This window comes from Alligator mississippiensis, chromosome 2, assembly GCF_030867095.1.
Source record: "Alligator mississippiensis isolate rAllMis1 chromosome 2, rAllMis1, whole genome shotgun sequence".
Lineage (NCBI taxonomy): Eukaryota > Metazoa > Chordata > Crocodylia > Alligatoridae > Alligator > Alligator mississippiensis.
In genome coordinates, this window is record NC_081825.1 from 65856711 (window position 1) to 65867427 (window position 10717).

At 40.9% G+C, this 10717-nt stretch overlaps 1 protein-coding gene across 1 annotated transcript in view; it reads left to right on the forward strand.

Annotated features, from left to right (window-relative positions):
- The window catches only part of PDGFRL (platelet derived growth factor receptor like), a 34278-nt gene extending 31313 nt beyond the window's left edge, over nt 1-2965 (forward strand). Inside the window, exon 6 of the mRNA XM_006262532.4 lies at nt 2237-2965. Coding sequence (XP_006262594.1) covers nt 2237-2425 — 189 coding nt within the window. The 3' untranslated portion in view covers nt 2426-2965. The remainder of the gene's footprint in view (nt 1-2236) is intronic.
- Nucleotides 2966-10717: the final 7752 nt, after the last annotated feature.

Here is a 10717-nt window from a genome sequence, read left to right on the forward strand (position 1 = left end):
TCCTTTCACTTTATCCGTCTAGCTGAACAGCAGGTTTTTCTGCCTTCATTCTGCTTTAGGCATGCAAGTCCTTTATTGGGCCTGGCCTGGCCCTTAATGGCTGCCATGGCACCAGGTTCTCTCACATGAGTTATAGTTCATTTCCTGCTCAAGGCACTCTCCTGATAATGAGGATCTGGCCTATAACCTTTGATGAGCTCTAAAAGGAGGAGTTGCCACTGAAGGGCTATTTAGAAGCTTTAGGTAGAAAGCTGCTTTCTATGGTATGTCAAAGCAGTTCTTCTTTCATGGAGCCATGTGTACTTGTGTGGCTGTTTACTGCAAGGTGCAATTCAAAGTGATTACTTTGCTCTGCAGTATTAACATTTAAAGTAGATATACATATACTTGATGAATAGCCACTCCCCCCCATGCTGTATTAGCCCATAATTTGAACTTCAGGTGGCAGGACACACCAAAAATCAATTTTTGTCCTGTAAATCCTAACTAAGTGGTCAAGGAGTTAGATGAAGCTGGTATATATTTGTGAACTACACTCCTGCCTTTCTGGAAGCCTAAAAAACCCATACTAAATCTGAGCCAAGTCTGGTGCTGGCAGAGTGAGTTTGTAGACTGACAACTTCAGATAGTCATTCTTGCTGTATATCAGACAATTCATCTACTACAAGGAACAGCTTTGCTTACAACAATTGTGTCTGAAGGGAATAGATAGAGAATAAAATTCTGTTTTCAGTTTTATGTTCAAACAGAATTAAGATTTTAGAAACATCTTAGTAGAGATGTGTTTTACCTTGCATTGAATCTTAGCATTAGTGAAGCTAACACTTATATTTAAGAACATTTTTGCAAAGGAACTAGTTGTACTATTCTTGAACTTTTTTCTGCTACATATACAATATGGGATGGGGAGTAGCAGGTCAGGAGTGAGGGGCACTGGGTCAGGATTTACTATTGATGTTTACAAATGGGTCCTGGAACAAAAAAGGTTGAGAACCACTGAGTTAGAGCACTTGGGAACCAGAGGGTGATTTGGGAAAGGGGGTGGAGAATGAGGATCACCTGTAGGACATCTGGGCTGAGCAGGCTCTTCATATTCCCTTAAACATCAGTGTATAGGAACAAGTGGGTCTCCATGGAAGTACTAAAACACAGGAACCTTGAGTGACTGTTGTTGTGAATGCAGGGAACAGGACTAGATGGGTCCTCTGGACCTAGGCCATTAACTCCACTGTGATGGGGAGAAGTGTATTCCTGAAAATACAGAATATGGCTGGTGCAGGGCTGCTAGTGTTTTCCTTTCCAGAAATTATGGATGGATTAAGCTAGCTTGGCTATCTCTACAGCTGAAGATACTTGTAGTATGTAGGCATGTAGTTAAGAAAGAAGTATTAACACAACTGGGCCAGAGCTGCTACATGGGTCATCCAAATAGTTCAACCCACAGTCCTGGAGACTAAACTGGGAGAGTTATCCTATCTTTACCTTGCGTAAGAGTTAGCAACTGACTATGCTAACACTTAAAATAAGGTCACAAGTGCAAAGAGAAGACATGCAGTTAGGCTGTAGCCTCAGTGGGGAGCAGGGAAAAAATAAAATCAAAGGGCTAAATACAACAAAATAATTAGAGGCCGAAAAGTCAGCGCTCAGAATAGAATGCAGAATCTTGAGTAAGGCTGGAGCAGAGAGGCAGCATTTCAGATCGGGATACAAAATTACTAGTGCACTGACCAGAGAGTCTCCTCGAGCTTGCAGATAGGGAACACAGGATCCACAGTCCAGCACCCCAGGCACAAGCTATGCTTAGAATTGGGGCACCCCAGGGACTTCAGTGCCTCCAGAGTTGGACAGCAGCTGAGAGGTGGGTTTTGGATAGCTAGTTTATATTTTTGGTGAGTAAACTTGGCCCAAATTCTCTAGTGGGTCTGCTGTCTCAGTGAATTCCAAAAAAAAAATAAAAAAATAAATAAAAAATAAATAAAAAGATAAAAAAAAAGAGAAGGAAAAAACCAAAATAAAAGTAGTAGTCAAATATAAACATACCATTTATTGTTTGAAAATAGCTGCAGTGACTGCCAGAAAACATCCCCTCAGCTTCCTCACACCATCCATCTAATTTTAGACTAGACTCCTACATTTGTTTCAAGGGTTGATAGAAAATACTGTTATACACTCTTGCTAAATAATGTTTGAAGAATTTATACAATATCACTTCATTATGTGGGTGTTTTTTAAACAGTCTGAAAGGCCTGTGACTATCCAAGATTCTTGGAGGCTGATTAACAGAGGAATTGGACATACCACACGAATTTCCAGGAGTGTTATTGTCATTGAAGATTTTGAAACCAATGATGCTGGAAGCTATGTTTGTGTAGCTCAGAATTCACGAGGACAAACCACTGTAGCTACCAGTGTTGAACTGGCTTGATTTTGCAGAGCTTCTGGACACTGAAGGAACTGACAGCATGTTGCTGGATACATTAACCTTTACATTTCTTATTAATTTCTGAGCTGGTACTTTGTGCTATTTCTCTCTACACATCAAACCATTCTACTTTCATTACACAATAGTGGCCTATGGCAGAGTTCCTGTTGCTTAGCAATAGTCAGAAGAATTTTGGGTTAAGAAACATATTGTATTAAACCAAGTATTAAACCTGGTTGTGCATGTAGCTTTGAGTGTCCCTGATACAATGATCTCAGGGAGACAAACGGGGAAAGACTATATACAGACAGCATTTATATTTTTATCTTGCTAGTAAAGATGGTTTGATTGTGCTTTATAACAAAGGCTGAGAGGCTATAAAATAACTTAAATGTACTAATGGGAGGTGCATTTTTCTCTTGCCTTTGTGGCAGTTTTGAAGTACTGTATCTGTGTTAAAAAAACACCATAGCCAACAGTGATTATACTTCTCTGTTTTTACAATATTTTAATTAAATTACTTCTCTGAATATTGAAAAAAAATTGTATATGAATGGTTTTCACATGTGCTATACCAAGGACAGTTAGGATTGCATACATGGTAACTATAAAATGCTATAACATCACAACATATTTTAATTGCAGGTGGCCTCTTGAAATAAGGAAAGTATTTTAGCTTTTTTCTTTTTAGAATCTTTGAAGTTGTATTCCTGCCATTGCCCTAATAGTGTTTATTTTTAAAAACATACATTTCTACATTAATGAGGATGAAACTAGTGCTGGAGAGTAGAAATATTATTTGACTAAAGGTACCTTTTCAAAGAAAGAAGAAGAAGAAGAAAAAAAAAAAGAAAAGAAAAAAAAATCAAATGATGCTGATTGTAGTGCTGAATGAGAAGGAATCCTGCCGTGCACCCACCAGTTTAGTAACAATTATTTTGATTGTATTAGTTTAATTTGCTATTACCTTTGCGTAAGTGAAAATGGAACACCTAAAACCAAAGTAAAGAAAAGATCTAGACTTTTTGCTGTTCATCTCTCTACTAAATAGCAATAGAGTAAGTTACCAAAAGGAAGGTTAAATAGTCTAACACACTGGTATTCAACCTTCTGATCCCATGGGACAGAAGAGTGGCACAGACCCAGTCTGTAAGATGGATCCCCCATGGAGTTGGCTCTCAGGGTCAGTCATCAGGTGTAATCTGGTACTATAGCCCAGCCCCGTGCATTGGATCTGGCCACAGATAGACCCAGTGCACTGGTGCGCAGGGCTCCCTCTGGGTCTGGAAATTTGGCAGCAGGAGAGCAACAGCACTGTTAATTGCAGCAAAATGCTGCCATGGCTCAGCTGCTGTCAAATTTTTGGACTGCTGGGGAGCCCCACAGGCTGGCTGACATGGCTCTGCAAGCTGCAGGTTGAACTAATAGCTTCCTTTTTCTATCTAAAGAAAATAATTTAGTCTATCTAATCATAAACCATGTCATTATATTGCCATTTTCCAGACTAACATTTCAATAGCAGTTGCCCACCCTGACAAACCACCAGTAGAAGAACAGCGCAATAGCATGTCTGCCGGCCCTTTGAGCCAAGCTTCTCAGGATAAATTCATGGGATTGCAGATTCTTCCTCCTTCGAACAGAAATCTAAAAGAGACGGGTATCTTTGTTGCCTATTTATTCACTAAAACGTACAAAGTCCTGCTTCTCTAAGCACAGGAGTGGTCAAGCACGTGCAACGTTTGCTCAAGTGGTATCCAGCTGTCTCTGCAGCTTCTGACTCTCCCTCGGCTGTACATGTGTGCATAACCTCTACCCTCCTTCACTAAGGAACACCCAGCAGATGGTCAAGTTCTTGAGCAAGCATGTATTATATTTTCTTATATACAGCATGCCAGGAAACAAAACATATGCCTTGTTTTTTTAATGCAAAAGGTTAAAAAAAGTTTTCCAGAGTTGTGGCAGACTGTGACAGAATAACCCCTGCTGGAAACAGGGTCCAGATAGTGTGGTATTCCCAGGAGATAATCTGGGTAATGCAGCAGGAACTTCCTGCCACACCAGCTAGTTCCTGCTGCCTCACCTAGACCACCTTCTGGGATGACACTTTGTGGACACCATGTTCCCAGAAGGATATATTTTAATCACGCAAGATTAGGCCTCAGACCTTTGTGAAAGCTATAGCAATGTTGTTAGTTCTGTATTTTAAGTATCTCTTTGTAAACCCTCCTATAAATGAAGTGTTGTCTCCTCATCACAGGCCTTATCAAGATACTACCAGCAGCTCACTTGTTGCTTCAGACCCAAGCTACGCTGCTTAGCCAGTGGCCATGGCTGTGAGAGGGTTAACACAGGACTCTGCTCCTTTAGCTTGCTGAACCAGACAAGCAGCAGCTAAACTACTCTACTAAATTACCAAAGGCAATAGAGTAAATTACCAAAAGGTAACTTCTCCACTTAATGCACGCAGCCTGATTTAGGGGAAAAAGGTGCATGCTGTATATGAGAAAATATGGTACATCTTTGCTTTAGGGTGTCACAGGCTTAAATGCCTCTTACGTGAAGGGCAGTCGTTATAATCTCGAGTTTTAGAAAGAAATTAACCTAGTCTGTGTCATTAACCCAGGTTGATCAGGGTAACAATATCATATTAAAAAGGCAAATTACATCTCTTGAGAATGTAGAATGTAATTCTATATACTCTGGAAGAACCTACAGCTTTATCTTCATACAATGACAACTTCCTGTTAATAGCCAGGGAAAGAAGCATCAGACATTTCAGATAAACAGTAACATTTTACTTGTTAATCTAACGGTGGAGAAGACGGAAAAATTTTCAAGGCCAGACAACCTGGGAGAAAGTTTGAAGATGTTAATGTCATAATAAAATAAGAGTAGGACTGGACAATTCACTTGTGCACCATCTCAGAGCTAACTGTGCATATAGGATACCCAATCCAGGAGTAATATCATAAAGAGAATGTAAAACAAGATGTTTAAGATGTAAAACAAGTACACCCCTGTTTTATAATCTTTCATTTTTAGAGCCTCATTCCAAGTGACATACTAGTAAAAAGAGTTAAATGTGCTCTCCATCCTTCCCACCGTTTCTCTTCAGGGAAAAGGGAGTATCTGACTGATCAGAGGAAAGACAATTCACAGGCTTAGAAGAACCTAGGATTTTTTTTCTCGTCCCAGAACATGAAAAAATCCTAAGCATTTGCCTTTGGATTTATTGGTTCTAATTTCAGTTTTCAGTACCTGTAAGCCTTATAATTGATTGGATGATTCATTTCCTTAAAATGTCTAGGTGGTGAGCCAGGACCACCTGCTCCAAATAGACTTGTTCAGTAACAGCGAAGATAACCTTAGAAATTGTGCAAAGTGGTAAGAAATCTGTGGTTCTGCATTTCTTAGGTCAGCTGTGCTGTTGCCCAAGCTCAGCATAGCTTAACATGACTTTAGTAGTTCAACATACTAATCATGTAAGGTTTTTAATATTTAAAGAGAACTGGACTTTTCATGGAAGGAGCTCAGGGTTTTGGCAAATATTCATAAGTTAAATGCAGCATTCCCATAAGTGAAAGGGAAGTTTGAGATATGGAGGGCTTGATTCTTCTCTCCCACAGTTGGAAATTCATATCTCCATGGAAATAAATGGAGTTAGTATTGTCTAAATACTGGTAAGTCCAGGGTCACATTCTCCAGCTCTGCCAAAGGGTTCCTTTTTCTAGTCCTATGCTTTGAGCGCATTACCCTACACAATTATTGGAACTGGAGAGAATAAAATCTTGGGAAAGCAGGGAGAAAGAGAGAAAGTAACCTCGCCTCCGTTAACACTCCTGCTTTTCCAAGATGAGCATTAAGGATTTACAGAGCCTGGAAATAAGTATAGCAGCTATTCATGCAATTTTCTATCATAAAGAGAAATGGCTTTTTGATCCTATTAGCTATACAGGGTCAGCTAAAACTAGCTCAGCCCTGGCTGTTTTTCTAGTTGGTTGTAGTAAAATGAAATAACATTATTTTATCAACTGACTGGAAGAAAAGTATCTGTGCATGAATGCAATGTAAAAATATTCTTGGAGTTAGCTATCAAGAACTCAGACAACTCAAAAATGTTTCTGAATGCAAGTCTTTCTTAGGACAGGTACTGCTGTATAGTAAGTAATATAAGGAAATGATTCAACCTTGTTTGTGAGGATAGGATATGCTAGGTAGGAAGTTCAACCTTGCAATTTTTTCCTCTGCTGGTCTTACTCCAATAGCATGACAACAATTAATTTGAAGACGATAAGTACCATTGTAATTTCCTTTGTTTAGAATGTGTTACCAAGAGAGCTGGCAACCATTCATAGGATTACGTGACCTAACGCTGGAGTGACATAACTTAATTCCCAATCTTGCCTCACAATAACTACAAGACCTGTGAACTCATCTCTACTGCCACAACAATCAGTATTCTCCACAACAAAACCATTTGAATCCGTAGTACATGTCTATTCCAGAATGTGGTACATCACCTAGTACACCAGCTGCCCTCATGGTAACTATGGGGGTGGAACCAGACAAAAACTACACACAAGAAAGAATGATTACTGAAAAAAAAAGATAAAAAGGGACAGAGACAAGACCACAGCTAAATAACCCACCCCCTGTCCTCAGTTCTAGGCTCAAGGGATAATTTACAAAACACTTTCAAAAAGCAAGCCTGGAAACAAAAATTTGTTAGTTATTGGACTAATGAATCAAGGATTTAGAAACCATGACTTTGTGGTCTATTATAATTTACCTGATACTTGCTAATCTCTGGGTTTTGCAGGTGATAACCCTCCTGAACAATCCTGCTGTCTACCATCAGGTTTTTACTGTATCACCTGTCTGTTGGCTACTTAATTTCTCTTGTATCCTGTTGTTACTTAAATGCAGTGTTTTATACAATGCCATCTGTGCTGTGCCTGCTTCTCTCCCAGAGACCCAGGAAAGGGTACCATGGTACCCCAAAGCTTGTCTATGTCTATCCCAACCATATAATTGGGCAAACAAAAACTCATAATCTAACACAAAGTTGTAAAAAACAAACAAAAAAAACAAAAACAAAAAAGTAATTTCCAGAAGCTCCACGTATTTGTCTTTGTCACATTTCAAAAGTTGCTAAGTCCTCCAGTTAGAATAATTCCATTTTGGTCCAGGAAATCACATTCTGGTTTGGGGTTTTTTAGTCACCCACTGGGGCCAGAAACTTGTCACCACTAGTATGGTAGGCAATTAGTTAGGAATTTGTGTAGTAAATTTTGTTGGAGATTATGAATGTGCTGAAATACCACGGCTTGTTTTTTCTAAGTATGTGGCAAATCAGAGGGAAGTCTTGTTCTCATTGCATCAAGTGTTTCACAAATGTGAATTATGAAATTAAGTGACTTGAGAAACCATTTTATGAAAGTGACTGACACCAACTGCAGATGTTTCCTCAGCCTGATGAAGGGTTTTTAAATCTGAAACTTGCAAAGAAAAATTTTTCCAACTATTTGGGTTGGTCTAATAAACGATATTATATTTACCCAAAGAACCTTGTCTCTCAACTGAGAAGGAACACTTTGGACAAAGCTGGACTTTAACACTTATGAAAAAACAGGTAGAAAATGTCACAGGCAGTAGTAATTAATATTTTACTTTTAAAATTACTAGACCAGAGGAACTTAGTGCTATTCCTATTATCGCTAAATTAAAGCTTGAATTTAGAGATGCATTGATACATCAGTCTGATACCAGAGCAGCACCAATATAAAGAAAATCGACTGCATCGGAAACTGGCTTTTTTTTGCCTGATGCGGCCAATAACTTGGCCGATAAATGCCTTATGTATGCTTGCAGCTGCAGCACAGCACTGAGGAGCAGTGAGGAGCACAGCTCAGCAGCTTGGAGAGCTGCATCCAGCTGGTAGAGGTGAAATGGGTGTGGGGGGATCAGATCAAGGCCTCTGTGGTGGGGGAGGGAGTGAGGCTGGGGCAGGTGCTGCCCAGGGTGCTGGATAGAGCCTCAGTTCATCCAGGGGCTGCAGGGGGGCTCCCACCACTGTGCGCACCCTGGAAGGGCATGGGGGGCATGTGCCCCCAGATCTCCACGAGGATAGGGCTGGGTGCTGCTGTGGGCTGGGGCAGCACTGGGCTCTTCCCAATGCGGGGGCTGGGCCAGGCTAGGCTGCGCTGGGGCAAGGCAGGCACTGGGAGGGGAGCTACAGCAACTTTTGGGGTGGCTGCAGCCTCCGCCCCCCATAGACCCCTCCTTGGGGCACTGTCACCCACCCAGAATACAGCCTGGCCCAGCCCCCTGCCAGGAAGAGTCCGGCACTGCCCTAGCCCCAAGCCCACAGCAGCAGCCAGCCCCACAGAGATTTGGGGGCACCTGCTTCCCCCCCCCATGCCCTCCCAAGGTGTGCACAGCAGCAGGAGTTCCCACCCCTCAGATGAGCTGCAGCTCCATCCCATGTCCTGCCCCAGCTGTGTAGAGCCTGCCCCATACCCTGCCCAACTCTCTCCCTCACTGTAGGGGCCTTGATCTGTGCCCCCCATGCCTCTTCCCTTCCCCAGCCCTCCTCCCCTTTCCACCACAACAGACATACTAGCTGGACACTGCTGTACTGCTGTTCAAGCCGTCAGGCAGCATATCTGTATTGGCCGATATGCCTCCTTTAAAAAAAATAATTATAATCAACTATTGTTTATCAGCAATAATAGAAATCTCTATCAGCACACCCCTACTTCAATTATTAATATCTGTAGAAGAAGTTGGGCAACAAGGAAACAAAACATCAGTTAATTACTGCTGTCAGTCAAGATAACAGGAATGTTTTTAATTTTTAGGTTGATGGACAGATCAAACTAACGAAAAAAAGCAGGTTGTTTCTTTCCAGGGCACAATTTTATTTCTGAAATTCACAAGCACAAGAGTTTGCCGACTACATAGGAGCTAACAGTAAGAACATAAAATTCTATTTCTAATAATATGGTTCTGCTTGTAGAAAGTTTATAATTAGCATTTTGATAAAGTCCCCTGCAATATTTGATGATTAGGAAAAAAGTTGGAATAAGTCAAAGATTTGGGAAAGAACCCCAACACATACCACAAATCAAAGGTTTGGGGACATTAATTGACTGCTCTGCAGTTAACTGATCAGCAGTTTTTTCCTATGCAGGAAAACAGCAATCATTGTATGTAAGATTTCCCCTCCCTCCCCCGCTCCCCCCCCAAAAAACCTACAGCATTAACAAGCCAAGTGTTACTCCTAGGTAGGATAGATGACCAACAATGATTGCTAGCAAAATCCAGATTCTCCTTACTTCCGTCAAGAATTAGCAGAACGTTGACAGTGCCCTCAGACTCCTCAGCAGGGAGGGTTGGACTAGATGGCCTCTTGAGGTCCCCTCCAGCCCTACTTTTGTACGATTCTGCGAGTTACACATACGTATGTGCATTAGTTAAAATGACCAAGAGAATACAATTCTTTGGTTTAAAATTAAGGATGATCTCTAAGGCGTTTGTTTCATGTCTTTGCCTTAATTGGATTGGACCTTTAAAAACCTGTTCATTGAAAAAATAAATCCTGAATAAATTGAGTACTTCAGTAAGATAATGGGGGCTCCTTAAAGAGTGGTTATGATTACACTAATTTTTGTCCATGCCAGGGGTTTTCAACCGGTCGCTAACTGGCTGCCGGGGGACTCCTTCCTTCTCAACTGGCCGCTGGGGGTACACTGACCCAAAAAGGTTGAAAGTCCCTGGTCCATGTGTTTGGAATATACTATATACTCTCTCAATATAAACAGCAAAGAAAAACATAGGGACCAAATGTGGATCTTTCTGATCATTAGCCAATAGTACTACTAAAAAAAAGTTAGAGACTTTGTGATTATGCAGCTTGGCAAATTTAAATACATGTAAACCACCACTTAAATATAAAAAGAGTGATGTTCCTCTATGTCCCATATAGTTATAGAGAAAGAAAAACTCATTACTTCTGTGTAAACTCTCTTCTAGTAAACATAATAAATTTACATAGCAGTAAACTTTTCTACACAGCGGTAATCTTAACTATTGTTAGACAACCTTGCACTTGGAAGGCTTTCATGGTTTCACAGTTGTTAGGGGCTGGAAGGGAGCTTACGGATCATGGGGTTCAGCCCCCCTGCACCTGGAGAAGAAAGACTGCTGAGATCAGATGACCCCAGCAAGATGGGTGTCAAGACGTTCCTCCTTAGTTTGAAGATTTTTAGATTTACACAAGCCAGAGATCTTAAA